The sequence below is a fragment of the Xyrauchen texanus genome, chromosome 2, assembly GCF_025860055.1.
Source record: "Xyrauchen texanus isolate HMW12.3.18 chromosome 2, RBS_HiC_50CHRs, whole genome shotgun sequence".
In the NCBI taxonomy this organism is placed as follows: domain Eukaryota; kingdom Metazoa; phylum Chordata; class Actinopteri; order Cypriniformes; family Catostomidae; genus Xyrauchen; species Xyrauchen texanus.
This window is the reverse complement of record NC_068277.1, coordinates 60,186,374-60,212,036: the sequence shown is the minus strand read 5'-3', so window position 1 is coordinate 60,212,036 and position 25,663 is coordinate 60,186,374. Positions and strand designations below refer to the sequence as shown.

General features: G+C 38.2%; 1 protein-coding gene across 12 annotated transcripts in view; it reads right to left on the bottom strand.

Annotated features, from left to right (window-relative positions):
* LOC127656331 (adhesion G protein-coupled receptor L3-like) overlaps window positions 1-25,663 on the bottom strand; it is a 338,006-nt gene that overhangs the window by 169,582 nt on the left and 142,761 nt on the right. For all 12 annotated transcript variants that reach the window (XM_052144613.1, XM_052144656.1, XM_052144639.1 and 9 more), the window contains exon 3: window positions 24,895-25,108. In XM_052144613.1, the coding sequence (XP_052000573.1) occupies window positions 24,895-25,108 (214 nt within the window). The remainder of the gene's footprint in view (window positions 1-24,894; window positions 25,109-25,663) is intronic.

Genomic DNA, 25,663 nt, shown 5'->3' with positions numbered 1-25,663 from the left:
TTTAAGACCATGGAAACCCTGTTCTATATAAATATATATATATATATATATATATATATATATATAGAAAAAGGTTTGGGTTTCATTTTGAGATTCACCCTACTCGAGTTACAATTCATCCCCTCACTTCAAAACAATGCAATTTCAATGTCCATGTATTATTAAATGACTAAATTTGTAACTGAAGAGAGAGTCTGCTGTTCGAACACTCTCTTCTCTTTATAGATGTTCCTCTTTCTTTAGAAAAGGACAGAGTGAATGGAATGGTAATGCAGGAGAAAGAAATGTTTTACATTTAAATAAGACTCTCAATCAAATGCAGGTGTGGCAGCCTCTATATGATCAAGCCATGCGTCGTCTTCACTCTCTGTTCACATTGATACCGTAACCTAGACCAACATTTCAAGCAGACACAGGTGCCGTTCGCTGGTTGCTACTCAGACATCTAAATGGATTGGAGATACCCTTAACCACCACCACCACCACCACCAAAAAACAATACAAATGCTGGACGACCACATATACCAATATTGCTAAAATCGCAAATGCATGGTACAATACATGCACAGAATGAAGCCTTATTAATTCACATGGATTTAAATCACAAAGTCACGGTTGCATAAATTACCATATGTGCTTGTCAAACCAAGTCCAATTAATGGAGAAGTGGCAACAGACACAGAAGATATAAATTCCCAATGGCAATGCCGAAAATCTGAGAACATTTCCCAACAAGAGACTTACACTAACACCTAACACGCAAAAACAAAGGCAACCATCTAGAAAGTGATGACCTCTCAGTCACGACATGGCTGATTTTTGATTTGCCACCCAGTCTAAAAACATCGGTTATGTCTGGACCAGCATACCAACATACTACTCTTACGAAATATGCATTATGTGCACAGTGTGCAAATCTTCTGAATGCACCGAATACCCTAACGACCTACATTACCAACATGTGCAGCATACAACAACGCATACAGCACTGAGTACTTCTACAATGCAATCTGCTCAATTTGACCTTTAATTTGACCGTGCTTTTTTTAAACAAAACTAGGAAGTACATCAGTGGCGACTTTTATTCCCATCGATACCAACCAATCAATCAACAAACCAACAGAATTTCAAATTGATGCAATAAAGAAAGGCATTCCATTTTAGCTTGCCACCTAACACTTGAATTTAAGAAAGGAAACATCAGTGAACAAATTTGGTTACTCGTTCCATATTTATTTATGCAATAAACATGACCGATAGGTCCTTTGAGATGTAATCTGTTAGCCAATTAACTTGCATACTCTTTGTATAACACTTAAATTCCACAGTTTTGCATTTAAGCGGATCAAACTCTCCTCCTCCCCAGTACCACCTGTCTAGATCAGCTACACAAATGTTCCACATGCTCAATGTAGCATGTCTTGTCTTTTTTTTTTCTAATTGTGCCGCAGCAGCATGTTCCCATGCTTAACACAGTATATCCATTTCTGTTCTAACAGTAGCAAGTCTTTGTACTTGTGATTGAGAATGTTGGTTTCTAAATGCCTCTTAAATTACAATGGCCTCATGCTCTCCGCAGCCAATAATTTACCACACAAGACAGGCAAAAAACATATTTATACTTGTTTCAAGTGAACTTTTATTTAATGTAATCTTACAAAGTTTTATTAAAGGTTTTAGAGCATGAAAACCTTTTATTTTGCTATTCTAAATGTGCACAATTATATGGTTAATTGCAATATTATTTGCATATAGCATTGTATTTTTCCCTGCTGTCTCCAACCTTATCAGAACAGAACCGCGGCCCTCCTGCTAGAATGTAATAAGCTAACTTTCCATTCAAACATTGCTATTGGTTTGCAAAGCCTTCCACTCTAGTTTGAGACGAGTCTGTGCTCGAGGTCACTGTGATGTTAGCTGCAGTCTGACACACGACCGGTTCTCACAACAAGCTGAAGCTCAGTGTGGGTCCCGGAGCGTTAGAGCAGCTAAGAGTGTCCAAGTCTGCCAGACGTCTGCAATGAATTCAACTCGGCACATCAAATCATCAGGGACCCATTTAGTAGACATACAGTACCTGACAAGATCACTTTAAATTTGGAGCGCAACAGCCACAGAATGAAGCGCTCTTATAAACCCATATCAGATTCAATTACGCTCAAGCAATTTTCCCAGTGCCAGTGAAATTGATATTATTGGGCAGAATGCAATTAGACTTAAACATGGAGGTTTGTGCTTCACTGACATTACTTCAATTTTAAGCTAAAACTGCTAACAGACAAAATCTTAGGAGGATTATGAACAATTACATGATCCAAAATAAACACAACGGGCTGCTAGCTTTGATTAACGTCATCCATATGGGTCAACTTGCAATGAAACCCAAGCCATTTGAATTTAATAGTTTAGAGAAATGCTCCATAATTGATTTCATTTATCAAAGGAAATCCCTGCCATTGTGGGGTTGTTAAATCAAACAAATTTATATTTAAGGATGTAGAAGTTTCAAGAAATTCATTTAACTCACATGAGTGTAGTTTTAATAATTCATTTCATTTTCAGTTATAATTTTACCGTACACACAACACATGAGGTAATTCCAGAAACATATAACAGCTTTTACAAATGGCTAAAACACATTTCTTGAAACCTAGAAGACAAAAATAAGAACACAAAATAAAAACAACAAGAATACTTCACAACAATAATATATTTAATTTAAAATCTTGCCTTTAAATGACTTACAAAGACATCATTTACACAGATACATTAAACACCATGTAAGGAATGGGTGATATGGCAAAAAACATATCTTAATATCTTTGCGCCTTTTGGCGTTATTCGATAAATATCTTAAATCATAATTTTTTTGCACTGAAATGGCTTAAAATTACAATTTTACAGTCAAATGAACCATCATTTCAACCAATGTGGAATCAAAATGCATGTAGTAAATGTGTACAACACATTGTTAAGATGGAAAAATATTAGATTGTAATATTAGATATTAGAATATAAGATGTTTTTTGGTGTGTCTGACGGAGTTGACACAAATTACATTAAAATGCAAGTAATGAAGTGAATAAATGTCAATTTTCAGAAAAAAAAAAAAGCGTTTTTATAAAAACCTGTTTCCTTCATTCATTAGCTGAGACCTTTGTCTACAAATATATCCATGTAAAATTAATTTAGTATTTAAAAATAAAAACATGTTTTGTCCCTTATCTCAAGAATCAGTGCCAAAGTCAATGAACGCTTTTGAACACATTTGTTATAAATCCAGATGTTTTGACTGGTGTTTGAACAATGTTACATAGTGCTGTATACTGGTGTTTACATGGTGTAGATTCGGTGATACATTAATTGTGCTCAAGACATTATGATAGTTTCTGAATGCTAGTGCATTCTGCATGAGCACATCGTGTAAAATGCTGAAATTGTGTTTAGAGTTTAGAAGGAAAAAAATGGACCCACCATAGGATCCAAACTGAGGCACTATTTCATGAAAAAAGTTCACGCTATAGACGTAAAAGTTCCCTCATACACAAGTTGGGCATATGAGGTATCATTAGAGAATACAATCGCTTTTGAATTGATGTTGTAAATAACACAACAAAGGCCTGAAAACATTAGCATCGCAAATTAGCGCGAAAAGTGGAATGTGACTTTACAGTTAATTTCGTTTTCATAATACCACAGTTCAAAATTATTTTCAAATTAATCGAAGTAAAATATGATTTTTGAAAGTCGTCAAAGTAGCCAAAAAAACTTTACTTCAGCTCTTGCCAATTCTACTTGAGCTTGCTCAGCTCAATAATCCAATGTTATATCTTAGATGTCAGAACAAAATATGCCATCCAGCCGGCAAAGATTATTAAACAAATCATCAGAAAAATATGTTTTCAACTATTGATGATACAAATATAGCATAGGGGAGGATCTCAGCTATGGAATGACACCTAGATTGAGCTACTAGTCCACTCAGAGGCCGAGATATTCGATGAAACAATGAGGGTGGTGCATGAACTGAAAATTAGACTGAATGTCTATGGACGAGCACATCTGTGAGGGTTAAAATGCGAGAGCGCACCACCTACATTTCAGATCTGTGTATTGTGATGGAATGTGAAAAAAATAAAAAATTCTAGTGCTTGCTGCCATCTAGTGGAATGAAGACTTTTCAAAAGATATAGAGAACCAGACTTACATGCTTACAAAGTAACAACAAAACTATATTAAAATTGCAGGTGGCTTCCCAAAATGTGCCAGAATTTAAGGGGTTAACAGAACGTGTGTGAAGTGCAGGAATAGTATTAATAGTTTATAGTAATCTTATGGTTCAATGTTTGAAATGTCACCTTCATAATTATTAGTTTATATATAAAAAAAGGTGATACACGTGAAACATATAAACTTGTGTGGTTAAAGCTCAGTATAGTTCATCATCAATAGATTCAAATTTCTATTTGAAATAGAATGAACGTCTGAGGGTTGCGTCAGGAAGGGAATCCGGTGTCAAAACCTGTGCTAAATTAAATATTCTGATCATGGATGGACTGTTGTTGCGACCCCTAACAGGAGCAGCCGAAAGAAGAAGCTTCAAACTTCGACGTCAATATTTTAGGCATTTTCAATATCACATATGAAAACAATCTGTTGGTTATTTTGTGGTGATTTATGGCAAAATTCTGTTATGATGCTGAATTAAAATAAAAACCTAATTAAAATCTCCTAAAGACATGAATTGTAATTTTGCTATATATGTATAATATCATGAGCACTCACATTAAAATGAAGACTCCAGTCATATCAGTCACTTATAAAGCTGTTTTATTCTACACGGACCACACATGGGGGAGAAACTGACAGAAGTTAAGACCTGAGCGACTTTGACAAGGGACGAACTTATGGCCAGACGCCTGGGTCAGAGGATCTCTGAAACTGTAAGGCACGTGGGGTGCTACCGGTCAGCAGTGGTGAGTACCTACCAATAGTGGTCTGAGGAGGGACAAACAACGAACCGGCATCTGGGTGTTAGGCATCCAAGGCTCATCGATGAGTGGCAACAAAGGCAATCTTGTCTGGTCAGAACCGACAAAAGGTCTACTGTGGCACAAGACACCGAAAATGTTAATGATGGTGACAGGATGAATGTGTCACAACACAAAGTGCATTGCACCCTGCTGCTTATGGGGTTGAGTAGCCACAGACCGATCAGAGTGCCCATGATGACCCCTGTCCACCATCGAAAGCACCAACAATAGGCAAGCGAGTTTCAGTACTGAACCTTGGTGCAGTGGAAGAAACCCTGGGTCCGGCCATTCATGTGGACATCAATGACACCTGCCACCTACCTAATCATCATTGCAGACAAGGTACACCCCTCCATGGCAATGGTATTCCCTGATGGCAGTGGCCTCTTTTATCAGGATAATGCATCCTGCCACACTGCACACATTGTTTGGGAATGGTTTGAGGAACATCCTGAAAAGTTCAAGGTGTTGCCCTGGCCTACAAATTCCCCAAATCTCAACCCGATTGAGCATTTGTGGGATGCTTGACCAACAAGTCCAATCCACGGCAGAACCACCTCACACATTCCAGGACTTGAAGGATCTGCTGCAAATGTCTTGGTACCAGATACCACAGGACACCTTCAGGGGTCTTGTAGGTCAGCACTGTTTTGGCAGCATACGAAGGAGCAACAGCATATTAGGCAGGTTGTCATAATGTTTTGTCTCATCAGTGCATAGTCCACGGTTGGTATATCGAACCAACTAAAAATATTTTTCTCTATGGAGAAAATGAGCGAGATTTTACTTGTGGAACCTAACTGTTGTGCTCTATTGTTATATTTCAGATATTTAACCAATGCATTAAGGTACAAAAAGGTACTATTTTTATTTCAAATCCCAGTGCACTAACAAGCAGTGTTATATAAAGAAAATGCTTTACAAACATGCCACAGGTTTTGAAAGACTGTATGTGTGTGTATGTGCTTGCAGTTGTGCTGTAGACATCAGAATGCATTAGTATCAGCTACACCTGGTTTTATTTTCCTCTAGTGCCCTCGGTTTAATGGCTTGCTGATTTCTTGCCCATTTTCCTATGGAGTGAGATTTACAGGACCGCAGAGGAGAGTGACTGTGCGCTTTTACTGATATTCACAATTTCACTACACCTCTGAATAAATGTATCACATCATAATGTCAAAGTAAATTGATATTTGTGGTTTCCATTTACGGCGAGTCTTACAGCCCATGTGCGCAATATGTGTCATATTCCTAAAACATCAGATTCTCATTGGACCACAGTTGCCATGGAAGCATATTATGATATCATTCATTTATAACCCTGTGAGAGAGCGTCAAAAACCTTGGCAACAGCTTGTGTGATGTCATTGCAGAATAATGAGGTTCCAAAAGAGTTGCTCAAACATTCGCTAACTGTCTAAATACTCATCAAGGCTAATGCGTTTTTAAATGGTTTGTATTTAAACACTTCCGCCCACAATCGTTCCCTCTAGATATAGACAAGGTGGGCTAAAAAAAAATGAAACTAAAATATCCCTCGAATCGATTCAAATAATTGTGTTGGGTCGAAGGTAGGCTACTTGAAAAATGATTTATGGAGATTGGCAGGAATTCCTCGGTTCTTGCCTATAAACAAGAACAAACACATTATTCTGACTAGAAGGGTTATAATTTAAGGTCTAAAGGCTTAAGGAAATAATTCTGCACCCACAGGCCAAAATGAAGAGTAATGTTTGAATTACCATGCGTATATATTGCCAGAGAATGTGTATGAGTGTATTTCTATGAGTTTATGACTGAATATGTAAAATGGGTCATAAAAAGTTCAGAGTTGCTTTGTTGAAATAAAAGTCTCTTGGCTGAATTTCTCAGAAATATTTCTCATAATCTATAGCTCTGCAATACATTGAATGGCATCTATGCTAATATTATTCTGTTTGTTTCCCTGTCTCAACATAGGGATTCATATCCTGAGGTTACCAGAGCCAGCCAGATCCAGCTCCATTCCTGGTTGTGTCGGACTCCCCTGCTACATGTCACTGAGTGATGATGACAAACTACAGCCACTGCTAGCCAGACATCACTTCAGTCTTTTACGATGGACTTCAGAGGATGAACTGATGCCAATTCCAACCAAGACATGGGATACATCATATGCCACTGCCTGAACATTGGATTTAGGATGGACCCCACCGAGCCTCACCGAAATGACCTGCTGGTTGAACTGCGATGCACCTCATTGATCTCTGCCTGCATCACCTTTGTCTATTGATGGACTACACTCTTGAAATGGAATACATAGACTATCAATCAATTGCCAACAAAAGCCAACTAACAAAAGACAACTGCATCTATGTGAACGTCTGCAGTTAATCCAGGATGAACTTCACAGACGTTAGTCATTAATCTTATAGTTCATACAAAATCTTTGTTTAAACACTGACCCTTAACACTTACTTAGTTTATACGATTTAAACCATGACTTGCTCTGCACACAAATAACTAATATTTTGTAACACTTGGAAAATTTGCCCTAGTGACCACTAGAGAGTGCTAGGTTAAGTTTAAGACTCTTCATTTGAAGTTGTGTGTATTCCTTGTCTTGTCATGTGATATCCATGGCTTGTTCTCATTAGTTTATTGTCTTTTTTGTGGTGTTTTGTGATTGGTTCTTGTTTAGTAGTCTTGTTATCTTGTTATTAATGAAGTCTTGTCATTGGTCATCTTTGTCATGCATTTCCCTTGTCTGTGTGTGTATATATATATATATATATATATTGCCCTAATTTTCTCTCTGTCTTTGTGAGTTGTTGAATGAATCACATGAATGTATGGTTTGATCCTCTGTTATGTTTTGAAATATGTCTGTTTAGTTTTCTGAGTTTTGTGACTAAAGCCTGCACTATATATATATATATATATATATATATATATATATACACACACACACACCGACCAGCCACAACATTAAAACCACCTGCCTAATATTGTGTAGCCGGCAAAACAGCGCCAACCTGCATCTCAGAATAACATTGAGATAATATTCTTCTCATCACAATTGTACAGAGTGGTTATCTGAGTTATTGTAGTCAGTTCAAACCAGTCTGGCCATTCTCTGTTGACCTCTCTCATCCACAAGACATTTCCGTCCAGAGAACTGCCCCTCACTGGATGTTTTTTTGTTATTGGCGCCATTCTGAGTAAATTCTAGAGACTGGTGTGTGTGAAAATCACAGAAATACTCAAACCAGCCCGTCTGGCACCAACAATCATGCCACGGTCCAAATCACTGAGAACACATTTGTCCCCATTCTTTTTATGTGAACATTAACTGAAGCTCCTGACCTGCATCTGCATGATTTTATGCACTGCACTGCTGCCACATGATTGGCTGATTAGATGATCGCATGGATGATTGTTGGTGCCAGACGGGCTGGTTTGAGTATTTCTGTGATTTTCACACACACCGGGCTGTTAAACGCATTCTTATTGGTCCATGTGGTGAATGTGAGGTAATGCGACTCAAACTTTTTTCCAGTTCATTTCATCAGTCACTCATGAGTTAACATGAACTCACTCTAGTGTAGCTGATACAAGCATATTTGCAGTCTTTCTTTAAAAAAATGTTTTCAACAAAACTCATCATAAAATACTATAACAGAGGGTAACCAGTGCATATTATGACCACAATTAGCATGTTAGCATTAGCATCATGAATGCAAAATGTAAACATGACTAATTACACATCATCTACTTCATATATTACTTTAAATATTACTTCTTTTTTTTTTACTGTAATGTTACTTAATGTGAAGCTGTTTGTACTGTTGCCAGACTTGTTTCTTACAGATCGTATTTTTCTTCCATTTGCTGCCATCATGTTCTAGCTAAAAAGAGAAAATATTTAAATGATCAAAGTATTTCCATAATCATTTAATTCATTTTAATCTCCAAACAGAGACATAACTACAATTTTATTTATATATACACATTTTTATGAAAATATAGATGCTTTTTGTAAAAAAGTATATTGTGGACTATTTAGGAATTATAAATGCTGTTACCGATATGAAATTGATTAGGTTGACTGATGAGGTAACCATACTCATATGTTCAAACTATTACATCATTTTAGAAAAAGTTGACGTGTGTGTGTGTGTGTGTGTGTGTGTGTGTGTGTGTGTGTGTGTGTGTTGAAGGTCATGTTTACACTCAGAGGTTGGCTTTTAGAAGGTCCTATGTCATGGTGCCAAGCAAAGCAACCACATAGGAAGTTTAATTCCCTCTCATACAATTCTCTCTCTCACACACACACACACACACACACACACACAACATCCATGCAAAGAGATGCACAGACACACCAGTCTTAAAGCATTACAATTCCATTTCCATTGTGCAACCATGGCAACCCTAATGGCCAACTCTAAATAGTGTATTTTCTCTATGTCTCTCTCTCTCTCTCTCTCTTTCTTTCTTTCTTTACAACCACAACACTGCATTCCTGTGCAAAAGTATGCAGCTCAGAGACAACGGTGTCGCTTTAAAGCCATTTCTGGAACAGCAAATCAAAAGCTTACTGCACCCTACAGAAACTTTCTTTGCCAGGGCCGTAACACTGAATCAAACAACTGCGAAAATAAAGAGAATAGAAGAGTATGAACCCTGATAGCACACATACATTACACAGATGTCTATTTGATGTGTGTTTACATCTGGAAGACATATTTTTAAGTTGTTTGCTCATCTGCCATACAACAATAAGATGTATGTCTATAAATATATCTGGGATGTCAGTAAGACATTCAGCAGATGTCTTTGAGATGTTTATGATTTAGAATGTTTGTAATTATGATCTTGTTTAGCAGGTGTTGATTCGATTGTGATGCTTTCCGCATGAAAAGTTCTAAAACAGACATCTGGGAATTATATGTGTGCTTTCTAGGAAAGATTATTAAAAAGACAAAATAGAAGGGCAAATAACTTATTATTGATTGGATAGCATCTTGCAATTGATGGAGATTTGTGGGATGCACATCCAGGGCACGAAGCTCCCGTTCCACCACATCCCAAAGATGCTCTATTGGGTTGAGATCTGGTGACTGTGGGGGCCATTTTAGTACAGTGAACTCATTGTCATGTTAAAGAAACCAATTTGAAATGATTCGAGCTTTGTGACATGGTACAATATCCTGCTGGAAGTAGCCATCAGAGGATGGGTACATGGTGGCCATAAAGGGATGGACATGGTCAGAAACAATGCTCAGGTAGACCGTGGCATTTAAACGATGCCCAATTGGCACTAAGGGGCCTAAAATGTGCCAAGAAAACATCCCCCACACCATTACACCACCACCACCAGCCTGCACAGTGGTAACAAGGCATGATGGATCCATGTTCTCGTTCTGTCAAATTCTGACTCTACCATCTGAATATCTCAACAGAAATCGAGACTCATCAGACCAGGCAACATTTTTCCAGTCTTCAACTGTCCAATTTTGGTGAGCTCTTGCAAATTGTAGCCTCTTTTTCCTATTTGTAGTGGAGATGAGTGGTACCCGGTGGGGTCTTCTGCTGTTGTAGCCCAGCCACCTCAAGGTTGTGCGTGATGTGGCTTCACAAATGCTTTGCTGCATACCTCGGTTGTAACGAGTGGTTATTTCAGGCAAAGTTGCTCTTCTATCAGCTTGAATCAGTCGGCCCATTCTTCTCTGACCTCTAGCATCAACAAGGCATTTTCGCCCACAGGACTGCCGCATACTGGATGTTTTTCCCTTTTCACACCATTCTTTGTAAACCCTAGAAATGGTTGTGCGTGAAAATCCCAGTAACTGAGCAGATTGTGAAATACTCAGACCGGCCCGTCTGGCACCAACAACCATGCCACGCTCAAAATTGCTTAAATCACCTTTCTTTCCCATTCTGACATTCAGTTTGGAGTTCAGGAGATTGTCTTGACCAGGACCACACCCCTAAATGCATTGAAGCAACTGCCATGTGATTGGTTGATTAGATAATTGCATTAATGAGAAATTGAACAGGTGTTCCTAAAAATCTTTTAGGTGAGTGTATATATATATATATATAAAACTTTGAAACTGAAATTCACAAACCCTTGTGTTTTTATTAAAGATGAAGAGTGTAGTTTCTGCCCCAACAGTGGCTCCAAACAGAATTGCAAATAATGATGACTGTTTATGACATGACAAACAGGCAGTCATTGGTTGATCCAGTGTTGCTATGTCCAGCAAACAAACACATTGACATTCCAATTGGTCCTTCTAGTGTTGCAAAATGGCACACTTACCTTTAAAGGGGTCATGACATGCCATTTTAATTATTTTGATATGTTCCATGAGGTTCACAGTAATATATTTGTAAAACATAATAAAAAAAATAAATAAAAAAAAAGATTGTTGTAGCGCCGCTAGTGTTCATTTCACCAGGAACCTGTCCTGCGATACGTACAACGAGCCACGTAAAAATGATTTAGCAAAAATGGAGGTATAGAATCTAGGCCTGGGTTAAATAAACATTTTCCAATGCATCGTGATCTTCGTTTGAACGATCTTGTTACTGATTCTTAAATACAAAGGTCAATCTTTTACTCTGAGGCAACCCTCTATAATTCAAGTAAATCACTCGCATGTGCAGCCATATCTCACACAATGCAACTAAAAATTTTCAGTTTTCCCACCAGTGAATGAGTAGTATAGTAAAGAAGAAATGATTAGCATAGAGGTCCTTTTCACTGATTGTTGAGAGTAAAAATTTGGTTTAACTCATTCTGTTTGCCCAAAGACGAGATCCACAAGAAACTCAACTTGTGGTGATGGAGGTGACATCTGATTGTAGGTTTGGAGAATTTCTGACCCCAAGACCAAACTAATTTTTGCAATTCTAAAGCTATGATTCTTGGACAATTTTTGGCCACTCAAACCATCCTCCTCACCATGCGTGGAGACAATCTAGACACGCGTCCTCTTCCATTCTTAACATCTCCAGTTGATTGGAACTTCTTAATTATTGCCCTGATGGTTGAAATTGGTATTTTCAATGCTTTAGCCATTTTATTTTAGCCACTTCCCATTTTGTGAAGCTCAACAACTTTTTGCTGCACATCATAACTTCATTCTTTGGTCTTACCCATTGTGATAGATGACTAAGGGAATTTGGCTTGTGCGTTACTTCATATTTATACCCCTATGAAACAGGAAATCATGGCTGAACAATTTCATTTTCCTAGTCACCCAGGTGTAATAAAAATACAAAATTTCAATGGGAATATATTTCAGATATATTTTACTCATAACAATATCTAATGGGTGCCCATAATTGTGGCAAACATGTTTTGGAGACAAAAATTTAATTGAGATTTAAAAAAAAAAATGTACTTCAATTATAGGTTCGATTTTTGTGAATATTTTGAATGAAAGATCAAAAAGATAAACAATAAAGACATTTTTCAGAGCCGCCTTTGCTCATATTTATCAAGGTTACCAACATTTTTGCCACATCTGTAAATACTTCAAGTAAAATTCATGCAAGTAAACAAAAATTTTACAAAAATATATTTGCAACATATGTAATTTCAATAAATTGAATGATTAACTAGACTGATTTTGAAAATTTTTCAAAAGCTAAATTGTGACCAATTTGATGAAAAATGAATTCTAAAATATAATTTGTCAAATTTATATTTTCAAATGGTACCTAGAAGGGTTGACTAAAAGGTTGCTTTACTATAAAGAGCATTAGCTGAGAGAGAATTTATTTTATATGTAAGCAAAATGGAAATTGTAACAGAAATGTACCCATATGAATCAATATCAAACCGGAATTGGAATTGAATGGAAAATCTATATAAATAACCAGCCCTAGACCAGGATTCTGCGGCATTGCACTAGGTAGCCCTAGGTAGTGAAATCTCATTGGTCCAAAATCCTTATAAAAAATTGGTAATTTGAATACTTACAAATTGTATATTTTCAAATCCAGGGTGTGCTGAGTGACTCCAGCCAGGACTCCTAAGCAACCAAATTGGCCCGGTTGCTAGGGAGAGTAGAATGACATGGACCCGGATTGAGGTGAGTCACCGTGCTACCACGAGGACCAACTAAGAAGTGGGAATTGGGCATTCCAAATTGGGGAGAAAAGGGGATTCATTTTTTTTTATTACTTATTCATTGTCGTGGGGAATCGAAAGGCATTTTTACCAAATACAAATTTAAGATTCATTTTTTCACTGTTGTTAACTCTTCAAAAATGACCCGAACATAACAGGAGAGTTAAATCCATTCAAGTTGGCTGTTCTCCTGTCTCTCAAAGCAAACCGAGATTTAGTGCTCGAATGCACAACTGCAGGAAAACGACAATGACATGATCAACGAAACAGCTCTTGAAACCTGCTCTCAGCAAAGCTGCATTCCCCTAGGGAAACAGGACCGTTAAATCTGGTTACAGTAACACTGGCTCAGTGTGCAGCAACGACAGAACCAGGCCAGTTTTCTGTGCAAGAGAGAGCACCCAGACTGACAGCTCCTGGGCGAGAGTTTGACTGCGGTACACAAACGCACGTTATTGTGAAGGTGACATGGTTCTCCATGGTCTAGACCTCCTGCAGCATGGCTGTCCAGCTCTATTTGTGAGCGTGTCAGGGACGTTTGACTAGCTTTTAACTTAACATTCCAAAGCAGGTCCCCCAAGACAAGCTCACGGGCACACACACTGCATGGTCTTATCGCATAAAGACACTGAGCTTTCCTGCTCATATTTTCCCACTATATGTCTATACTAGATATAATGTACAAGTGACTTTGCAGAGATCTAAAGTTCTGTTCCAGTGAGCTGCATACCTTGTCAGAATTTATAGGCATCATAAATGCACTCTTATTGCGAAGGCTCTTCCAAAAAATAGTCAGTAACGTGCTATATGCAATAAGTTTCCTTCTAAGATACCTTGTTTTGTATTTCACATAAAGCTAAAGTGTGTTATTTCTGCACCACTAGCGCCACCCAACGGAATTGCAAAAATACACATTAGCCACGGGCCAAATGAGTGTTTGCTAGTGCGTGCTAGGGCCAGTTGCGTTCCCACTGCCACTTCTGGGGCTTCATTGTGCCACCTCTGGGCTTTCTCGGGGCCAACTGCCAATAGCCTTCAGCCTGATGATTACCCTTGGGTCAAACAAACCCAATTGGGGAGTGAGGCAAGGTCAAAGGCAGTATTTTGCTAAACTTTCCAGGTTGTGTATCCAGCGCCAGAGGTGTATAGTAATGAAGTACAAATACTTTGTTACTGTACTAAAGTACAGTTTTTTTAATATTTGTACTTTACTTGAGTATTTCAATTTCTTTGGACTTTCACTTTACTACATTTTGAAGAGAAAATGTATACTTTTACTCCGATAAATTTCTTCAGAATTGCATTACTTTTGCAACTGAACACCTAAAAAAAAAAAATAATAACAGGAGTATGTCCAAAAATGCATGCAGATCAAACATAGTGATGTGTGATTCATTGAAAGAATAATTTGAGTTGAATCTTTTAAATTTGATTCCTTTGAACTGAACAAAAAAGTAAAAAAAAAACGGTCTGAATGATTAGTTTTGCGAATCACGAATCTGAATCCATTGTTTTTTTTTTTGACTAATTCAACTTATACGTTTAGGCATAAACATTATGAATGCTATGAAATAATGAAGTCCTGCACGATCAGTCTCCCGCCATTCCAGGAGATTTGTTCATATAAAAGTCAATCACATGCGTTTACATTTTACATTTAAACACGATATGATGTGTATGAATAATTACCAGCAGTCATGAAAATGTCCAAAAATATTTATTTAGATATTTTATGAAGGAGTGAATGGTGTTTGCCGAAGCAAAACTAGTTTTCTGGTGGTTGATAAAGTGTTATATTTGCATTGTTGCACATTTATGCTACAGTATGTGGTAACTAGGGTTTTCTGGATGGTTGCTAGGGCAAGCTATGCAGTTATCAAGGTGATCTCTGCTGTGTGTTTTGGTGCATTGCTACAGTATGTGGTTGCCAGGTTGTTACTATGCTGTTGCCAAGTTGTTTTCTGTGTTTTTTTACACATTGCTTTGCAGTTGACAGGGTGTTCTAGGTGGTTGCTATGCTGTTGTTAAGTTGTTTTAACTGTATTTCAGCACATTACTATGCAGTTGCCATGGTGTTCTAGGTGGTTGCTGGGTGGTTGCTTATTGGCCCCATAATCCCATAAATATTATCATTCTGATGTGACTTGAATGTACCATTAAAGGGATTGTTCGTTTAAATATATCTACATTTTCTCACCCGTTTGATCCAAGATGTGTATGACTTAAATGTTTTTTCTTTTTGCAGAACACAAACAAAATTTGGTTTTCAGAAGAATATTGCGGTTATGTAGGTCAATTCAATGTAAGTGAATAGTGGCCAGAACTTTATAGCACCAAAAAGCACAAAAATGAACCAAGAGAGTCATTCACAAGACTCAGTGGTTTCATCGATGTCTTCTGAATGGATCAAATTTGTTTTTGGGTGAGAATAGACCAAAATATAACTCCTTTTTCGACTATAAATTTTGACATTAGCAGTCTTCTTGGCGATCAGGATTTCAAGTTTGATTACACCTCCTATTGCACCACCTAGGCCTCTGTACATTCATCAAGCACTAGAAAGTGAAATCAAGCTTGGAATCATGATCGTGCCTAGATATTGCAATGGCAAGATATTCAGTGAAAATGAGTTACAATTTGGTTTATTTTCACCCAAAACCAACGGAATCGTTTCAGAGGACATGGATTTAACCACTGTAGTAGTATGGGTAACTTTATGCTCCCTTAATGTGCTTTTTGTAGATTGAAATGTCTGGCCACCATTCGCTTGCATTGAATTAAACTTCATATTCTAGATCACTAGATAAAATGATACCTCAGCTTGAGATTCCCTCTTGCTTATGAAATGGGCGGGGTGTGTGACCTTGACACCAGGGCGTTGTGTTAATGGTGGGTTTTAGGGCAACGCTGCGGGGATATTGACCCAATGGTGGGAACGCAGATCAATTTTGATTTAGTGGTTTGAGGCTATTGGCCCTGGCTGGCCAGTTGATAGCCCTGGAAAAGCAGCAATTGTTTTCAAACAGCCTTCTTAATATGCTCCCATCTGCCATCAATCAAGCAAAGCAAGGGCCCGTCCCTAACTCACACTACTGATTAAGTTAGTGTCTTTGTTAGGGTTGCCAACCGTCCTGTAAAATATGGGATTGTGCAGATGGCACAGGAGTGAATGGGCACTTGAGAGTATTCGTGTAGATTTGATTCCTTTTGTGGACTAATTAAACAAATACAAATTGCATGACATGTTCTTGGAAAATGTTAATGCAAATTATCGTACTGATGTAGGTACTGTAAATGTCCAACAGCTCGCTATTAACTCTACACGCCAGTGTGTTCACGTTGAATACAGACTGAACAAACCAAACAAAATAGTAGGTGGAGCTTCAGGTCACACCTTCCGATGACATGAACCAATGGCAGTAAGCAGTTTAGTAGCCGGTTAAAAGTTTTCCTAAAATGTTCCCCAGGCGATCTGTTCCGAACCACCGAACCAAATGCAAAGACACATTTTTGGCCACATTTTGTTCTAAATGAAGTTACACCCGTTCGTTTTTCGATTTCGTATGAAGTATATCTGGACCAATACTCATTAAAAGCTCCATCTAATATTCACCTTACAAAACTCATCCAATTACGACACCATTTCACCATTACTTACTTTAAGCATCCTCCGCTGGGCATTTCACAAGGAAACTGCAGAGAAAATGTGTAAAGAAGGACTTCATTACATTTTGCAAAAATGACACAATGTTTGTGAGATCAGGATGCAATCGTGAGTCGAGTCTCCCATGCGCTTCTCATGACGATGATGGAGTTGCTGCATATGTACAGCGTTACAAATCGGTCACTTTTGAGTTTCCATTCACTTAGGATGCTGCCTTAGAGTGGATAGTGGATAGCAAGACAGCCCACTAGGTTTTGGAACAGAGCTTATTTATATTTTCTAACTTGCCCTAAAAGGCAGTCACAGTGATTCAGAAGCCTTTTATTCTGAGAGCTCTTTGATTGAATTAAGACTCATGAATACGAATGGCGCCTGTCAAAGCTTCCAGCAGCGAGCTATAGACAAGCGCTGAGCATGAGAGGCTCTCTCAAAGGTGCAGCACACTTCCGCACACGCATCTCACTCAAAGAGTTAGTGTCACACCAGTATGGCCTCAGAGACGGCCAGCACCACACACCAGCAGTACACATCGCTGGCATCACAGCAGCTCACAGCTTGACAAAGATCTGAGGATGAGAACACCCAACACAATGTCTGAATGCAACCAAGCTTACACCACATTGCAGAGCATAAAGATATAAGGGTAATTCTTTAATTAGAGGGAATTTTCTGTCCCCTAGGGTGAATTTACACTGAAAAAATATATATATATTTTTTTTTTTGTATTATTACATTTTTTGCTGCAGTTTCCCAGTGAAATGTACAGCAAGGGGCACCAAAAGCAAGTGAAATTGAGTCATAATCAGACAAGGTTTGAAGGTGAATATTAAATCGCACAAATGATGTGATTAAAAACCGGTGTAATTAAACTAGGCTGGGCTCAGATGCGTAACATCAAACCGGTTGTGATCATTTGTTCTGCTATTTACCAGCAAGAGAGTGACTGAGTCTTATTAACATCACAAAATCTATATTTTTTTATATTACAAACATTCAAACATTCACTAAATAAAGATTTAAAGACATTAGTGTGTTGGTGCTGACTGTTTTTATGCAGCGATGTCAGGCCATGTTTTTTGAAAAATGTTTTTTAAACTTTTTTAAAATGTATTTTTATTTGAAGGTCGCACTATTGGAAACCATGCCTTCATTTACTTTTGCTACTTCTCAACTGCATTTTCATTACAGATTTCATTGGGTCCCACACTTTAAATTTAAAATATAATAATTCTTCATAAAAATATTATTACATTTATACAAGAGTGAAATAAACATAAAATGATTTAGAACCAGTGCCGGTCCTCCTTATATGCAAACTATGTAGGTCCCCAATCATGCCAATCAGTTGTGTAGGTCCCCAATCATGCCAATCAGTTGTGTAGGTCCCCAATCATGCCAATCAGTTGTGTAGGTCCCCAATCATGCCAATCAGTTGTGTAGGTCCCCAATCATGCCAATCAGCTGTGTAGGTCCCCAATCATGCCAATCAGTTGTGTAGGTCCTCAATCATGGCCGTGTCTTAGGGGGGCCCTGAATTGGACCAAGGTGAAAAGACCAAGGAGGACAACCCGGCAAACCCCATCAGACTAAAAGAGTAGAAGTCGACCGATAATGGATTTTGCAGACACCGATAACTTATGTGGTGAAAAAGGCTGATAACCAATTAATTGGCCGTTAGTTTTTTAAATATATTTAGAGAATGTTTAAAAACAAATTATTATTTCCTTATTAGAACAAAAGTCTAAAATTAATAAAATACCAGATGCTTTTTATTTATTTATTTGTATAACCAATAATAACCAGGAAAAAATTACGATTTGGTGCATAAAGCAGGACTTTATACTATTCAAGTGATGGTGCTGTTTGTTACATCAGTAATGTCCTGACTATATTTTGTGTTTAGTTGAATGCCACTTTGGTGAGTTAAAGTACCAATTTCCTTCCAAATCAACAAAATCTGTACATTATTCCAAACTTTTGGCTGCCAGTGTGTGTGTGTGTGTGTGTGTGTGTGTGTGTGTGTGTGTGTTTTGTGATTTACGAGGACAATTTTGTAAGTTACAAATTAGTAATTACAAGGGTATTATGCTATAAATGTGATTTATGAGGACATTTCTAGTGTCCTCATAATTCAAATCACTTAAAAATCATACTAAACAATGTTTTATTGAAAATGTAAAAATGCAGAAGGTTTTCTGTGAGGGTTAGGTTTAGGGGTTGTGTTAGGTTTAGAGGATAGAATCTATAGTTTGTACAGTATAAAAGTCATTATGTCTATGGAAAGTCCTCATAATGATAGGTAGACCAACATGTGTGTGTGTGTGTGTGTGTGTGTATGTATATATATATATATATGTATATATATATATATATATATATATATATAAATTATTCTCCTATGATGCATGTATATCCACTGTTTGACATTGTTAGTAGGAAAATTAAATTTACTAGGTAGCAAGAGTAGGAAAAGTGTATTTTAAGGGAGTGTTCAATAAAAGTCCACAGTACCAAAAGTACCCATAGTTTAAGAAGACACCCAATTACAGTTTATATATATATAATAGAAGAAGAAGATTTGTTTCAGATGGCTGCTGCCAGCAATTATTTTTCAGCTGTGTGTGTTTGGGTGAGAGGACTCAAGCTGCACCAGTGAGCAGACAGGTGGCTTGCGGCCTGGAAAAAGCAGATATATTCCCACGGGGACAGAATTCCATGCTAGGAAGTAGTGCTTCTGAATTGAGCTATCAGATAACATTGGCAAGAACCGTGCCATTCACAATGTACACAAACACACACACACACTGAGACACACATACAGACACACGACATATGAATGCATAAACACTGGCTATGTTTACACGTACACAACACTCTATAAGGAATAATTTGATTAAGATATTTACATGATTTGGGCCAATCACTTCAATCCCGTTTACATGCCACTTGCCATTACTCTGATTATCTGATGTTTTTATGTTTTTTTATAAATGAATATTACAAAAAAAAACTTATTGCAAATATATCTCTTTAAAAATAGCTTGGCATGAGGAAAATTAGTCGGTCAGTTTGTTAGTCTTTTTGAACGATTAATTAAAAGGAATCGACCACCGAAACCACTCACACTTTGGTGGACCAAATCTGCAGTTTATTAAACAGGAGAAGAAAAACACATGCATCCTTCAAGTGGAGTCAGAAATATCATAACTATGAGTCGAGCACATAAATGACCAACCAATGTCGAATTTACAAGTGGAAAACTTATTCTAGATGATACCGGAGTTGTGGCGATGGAAGGGACGCGTCAACATGAAAGATTATAGAAAGCAAGTTTGCTAAATTATTTCAATTTCAGTGCTTTATTTCAATAATATAGTCATTTATTCTATATGAAAGATACAATGGTCAACTAGGGCTGTCAAAAATAATTAAATTAAAACTTTTCACTTAATATGACCAAAATGTGAAAAATATTCTAATTTGAAAGACATTTTTTTCAGTCAGTAGAAAGCTACAGAACATCATCAGATTTTTAAATTGGCATTGTCTCTTAAGTCATCAAGAGGGCGAAACGAAAACAAACCAAACTACACAGTGTTACTGAAGTATCATCGCAAAGAACATACCTAACAAAAATGCATTCCATTTTAAACTATCACATATAATTATGAAATCAAAGGATTTTTAGCCAGTTCATATTCTCAAACCTTAAGTAAAAAAGTTAAACGAGAGCAAAAAAAAAAAAAAAACTGCTTAAAAGTTTTGCACTGTATACGGGTGCCTCAGTACTAGAGGTCAACCGATAGTGGATTTTGCCAATACCAATAACTAAGTTGGTGGAAAAAGCCAATAACTGATTAATCCACCGATAGTTTTTAAAATGGAATTATAGAATGTCAAAAAAAATCTTTACTATGACGGGCAAGGCAAAGACTCCAAAATAAATAAAATCCCACAAGCAGTTTCTAATAAGAAAAAAATATTTGGTTCAGAAAGTACAAAACACACCGGAAAGACTCTTATTTTGAAATGATGAAATTACAAAAAAACTGCTACTACCGACATAGATTTTTGCAGATAACAGATAGTTCCAAAAAACAACTATCGACACTGATTAATCAGTAAAACCGATATACACTTCAAAATAGTGGCGGTACCACAGTCTTTTTCATTAATTAAAGTTGTATGTATGGAACAAAAATGTCACGGTAAAGTGCCAAACAAAATGCTAGATGGAGTGCAACAAGACAGGGATCTCAAGACTTTTCGATATTGAACTCTTTTCAGCTTGAAAGAGCATTTTAAAATGCACTGTTTGGGAATTAAAAAAGCTAGACGCAGCACAACACATTAAAAAACTAAGGTGTCTCAGGATGCACTTTTAAAAGTTGATATTCTTTTTTTATCTTACACAGCATTAAAAACGTAGCAGTCCTGTGGGAAACGTAAAAAAAAAAAAAAAAAAAAACCTAGCTGGACATGGCACAAAAGTCATTCCGCCTAGCACGTTTACTTATAAAAAAAAGTGTAGTAAAGTAAAGAGAGTACAGCCGGACACAAAACCGGTTCTTTGTGGACAGCCCCTTGAGCAAGACGCAAAAGATTTGGCATAGATTTAAATCTCGAATTCACAGTTCTCTTTCACTTACGGTTCACTCGACATTGCTGTAAACTCTTTCAGGAAATTCCTTCTCCGATGACCTAATTGAAGCCCTTGTATAATAACACCAATTCTATGATTGGCAATGGTGTTTGAGCTCTGCCTCTTTAGGAGCGCAGTTGGTCACAACACACAAGTCAGGTTTTAGGTGAAAAATGGTGACCATGGATGCGTCCAACACAGGCTGGTGCACGCTGTACGACGGACGCCCAGCTTTCAGCACCTGGACAGGTCCGAAACAGGTGTGGCACAAAAACTGCCTGGAACTGCTGGTTGTCTTCTTAGCCGTGATGTCTTTTCATTCTGACATAGCGAATAATCACATTCTGATCTGGTCGGACAATATGTCATTAGTGGTGTACATAAATCACCAGGGCAGAACTCAATTTCTACCTAAAATGAGCCTGGCACAACGCCTCGTGTGGAGCGAGTGCCATCTCCTTTCCCTGCGAGTGACATATGTCCATGGCTGCTTGAACCAAGGAGCGGATCGTGCCAGGGACTGATGGCAGGGGAATGGGGACTTCATCCCCAGGATTTGGGAAGTATTCGGCAAAGTGGAAATTGACCTATTCGCCAATTCGGAGACCACCTAGTGCCCTCTTTTTTACTCCATGAGCCAAGCCCCACTGGGGTGAATGCCTTGGCTCACAAGTGGCTGTCCAAATGAAAATACGCACTTCCCTGGTACATCTCCTTCATTCTATAATCAGCAAAGTCTGAGAGGACAAGGAAATGGTTTTGTTGGTCATGCCGAAATGTCCCAACCAGTCCTGGTTGGAAATTATGGAGATTTTAGATGGACATCCATGGGAAATAACGCTCAGTAGGGATCTCCTTTCTCAAGCGCAGGGCAAGATTTGGCATCCCCAGCCAGACAGTGGACCTGAACGGAGCACAGCAAATAAGCCAGAATTGGATCAGTCGGTAATAAAAAAATTTGCAGGCTAGACCACTGTCCACAAGACACCTCTGTGCACTAAATGGCATGTGTTTGTAGATTGGTGCTCCTCATGTGGCAAGGACCCATTGATTTGCTCCATAGCAGAAATTCTTACTTCTTTCAAAGCGGCTTTACGCAGGTCTTACTCTGTCAACACTTCTATGTAGGTCTATGTAGCGACTATCTCTGCATTTCATGCCCCAGAGTCTGGTTCCTCTATAAGCAGACATGATCTGATCATAAAGTTACTTAGGGGAGCGCCCTGTTACAGTCCCAACATGGGATTTAAATCTGGTGCTGAGGGCATGCGAGTTGCATGTGCTTTCTCTAAAGACCGCACTTCTTTTGGCTCTGGCCTCAGTTAAATGGGTGGGTGATATACAGGCACTGTCAATTGACAGTTCATATCTATGCCATTTAGGGCACAAGTAGTTCACCTACAAGCTTTCTCTCCCCCGCCATTTAATTCGGATGAGGAGCAGTTAAAGCGCATTTATCACATATGTGGAGTGCAACCAGAGTGATGGTGGCGTAGTGGACTAAACCACTATACTGTTAATCAGAAGGTTGATGGTTCAATCCCCACGGCCACCACCATTGTGTCCTTGAGCAAGGCACTTAACTCCAGGTTGCTCCGGGGGGTATTGTCCCTGTAATAAGTGCACTGTAAGTTGCTTTGGATAAAAGTGTCTGCCAAATGCATAAATGTAAATGTAAAAGCAACTGCCAGTTTGGGCTGTCATATCAGCCATTTTTTGTTATAGAGGATGCACTATCCAAGCAAAGGCTCTCTCATTGGATCGTTGACACGATAACCCTCGCCTATAATTAACAGGGTGCGAAATGCCCTATTGGTGTGAAAGCGCATTCAACTAGAGGCATAGCCTCTTCATGGGCATGGACAAACGGTGTGTGTCTGCAGGACATTTGCCTTACATCAGGATGATCTTTGCAAAACATGTTCGCAAGGTTTAATACTCTAGAAGTTGCGTCCATCTCTTCACGAGTCCTCCCTGTCTAGAGAGCTTACAACTAATTTTAATACAATTGGTTAACATTGGTTCCCTGAGATGAAGGGAACGAGACATTGCGAAAGCTGGCCGCACTACTACTTTAGAGTTTCGAGGTATGAGCGATGTGCTCTTGTCCTTTAGTCAGAAAATTCTGAATTTTGGGGTATGACTGTGTAATTTATGTTGTACAACCAAATATCTTATCCAAATATCTTCAAGTAATGTTTACCCCAGAGCTTATTTTTCTCATAAATCCAAAACAGTCATTATAAAAACTCCTAGGACGATTCTGAGACAACCCCTGGCTCGAAAATGCTAATTGTCTTCCGGGTTTTTGGACTACAACCTGAAAAGCTCTATTAAAACTCACTACTACACACCTTACACTTAAGTCATTTACTGGAAGCCTACACAACACCCAAACAAGACACTGTACAACATCTATACTAACCCCATAACATACCCTCCACTCTATTGAAATTCCACACAGTTGACATGATTTTGTGGTTTATAATACAAGCCTTGTGTTCAGTGGTTTGGTGTGGAGAAGGAAGTCATTGTTCGATGGTGGAAGAACACGGTTTGTTATCTTGCTATGTTGCTGAGCAGCTAGTATGATGCATCTCAGCACCAGAACTGAGAATGCACATAGGATTAATTACAGTCATACTACGCTTCGATGCTTCTCTGTCTGACTGTTCGACCCTCTGCCGAGATGTGAGCGTTTGGCCACTATACCGCAGTGAAAGAATCTACAAATCTGCTTGTTTGGAATGAACAAAAGCTTTTTCAAAGTCTATGGGCCAAAATTACTCTATACAGGTACGTGAACGCAAGCACAACTAGCAACGGAATGCTCAAATGAAATATGTAAGAGCACAATTCGTAACATAACAGAAGGTTGAGTTGCAGTCTCAGTGTTGGCGAACATCATAATCACACAGGAAGTTGACATGTTGCTACCGAGTTTTCCATAATTGGTCCAGCAAAAACCAGGAAGTAATCATGTTCAAAGATTCCATAATGAGCGCGATTTGGATGTTTCCTGTACCGCTTTAAGATTACATTTTTACTCCACTAAGGGTTAGGGCGTATGGTTAAAACAAAAAGCATTACAGTTGACTGTATAACATCACTTACAACTTAAAACCAATTAAAACATTTCACCCGGAAACAGTAGCTTTCATGTGCCCATATGTTCAACAACTCATCCTGCTGTAAACAAATGGGACAGCGGATCGAATTTCAGTAAGCACAGACTGATTTAAGCTAAAGAACTTTCGACCTACTGTCGTTGAAATCACTGCAGTTTGAGTCAGACATCTGAAGGTCTATCAGCCCCTTGACTGCTGAGGGTTGTTAAGTGACCCAAGGCTCACCCTTGGCCAAGAATTGTGTTTGCATACCTGTGTAAAATCTGTTTGCGGCCTAAATGTGTTGTTTTTGTATGTCTTACCTTTGGCTCATGATCTTGTAAGCAGCAGGTAAATAACAGTGTGTATTCTCCATCTGGGCTGGGTCAGCATCACATATCTTGTCGTCCGTGCGACCGTAATTTGCATTCTCGATCATAATGACATCCGTGCCAGGACAGCGCAGCTCAATAGGGTAACTTTCACAGGACAACTCCCGCCGAACAACCGCCATGGGCACTGGGGCACGACTAAAAGCTGTAAAAAGCAAAAGGAGATACTCAATGAAAAAATGAACACAACATGATAATACGTCAACATAGCAGTCGCACATGCCCACAGAGCACAGTGGTGTCCCAGACGAATGCTTTAAATATTTCGAAAATGGGGCAAAAATGAAGGCAGAATCATTATGCAAGTGAACAGTTATCCAGTTCCCTGTAGAATTAATATTTCAGTTTTTTCTTTTAAATAAATTTTTTTTGTTTTGTCAGAGGTATGGAGTATAGATTGATGTTAATAAAAATAATTCAAAGCATTTTAGCATTTAAGGCTGCAACATAACAAAATGTAAAAAAAAATGAAGGGGTCTGAATAATTAAAGTAAAAATTACTAATAATAAAAATTTAAAATAAAACATAAATATACACTGAAAGCATGCAAGACACTTTTTAGTAAGTAAAAAATATTAAAAGTCATTGAATACAAATCTGCATGCACTACTAACAGCATGGCTCTTTACCAAAGCCTAGTGACCTGCCTACAGAGGCAGCATTGTAAAGTTGGCATGAAATCTTAATGTATGTTACTGG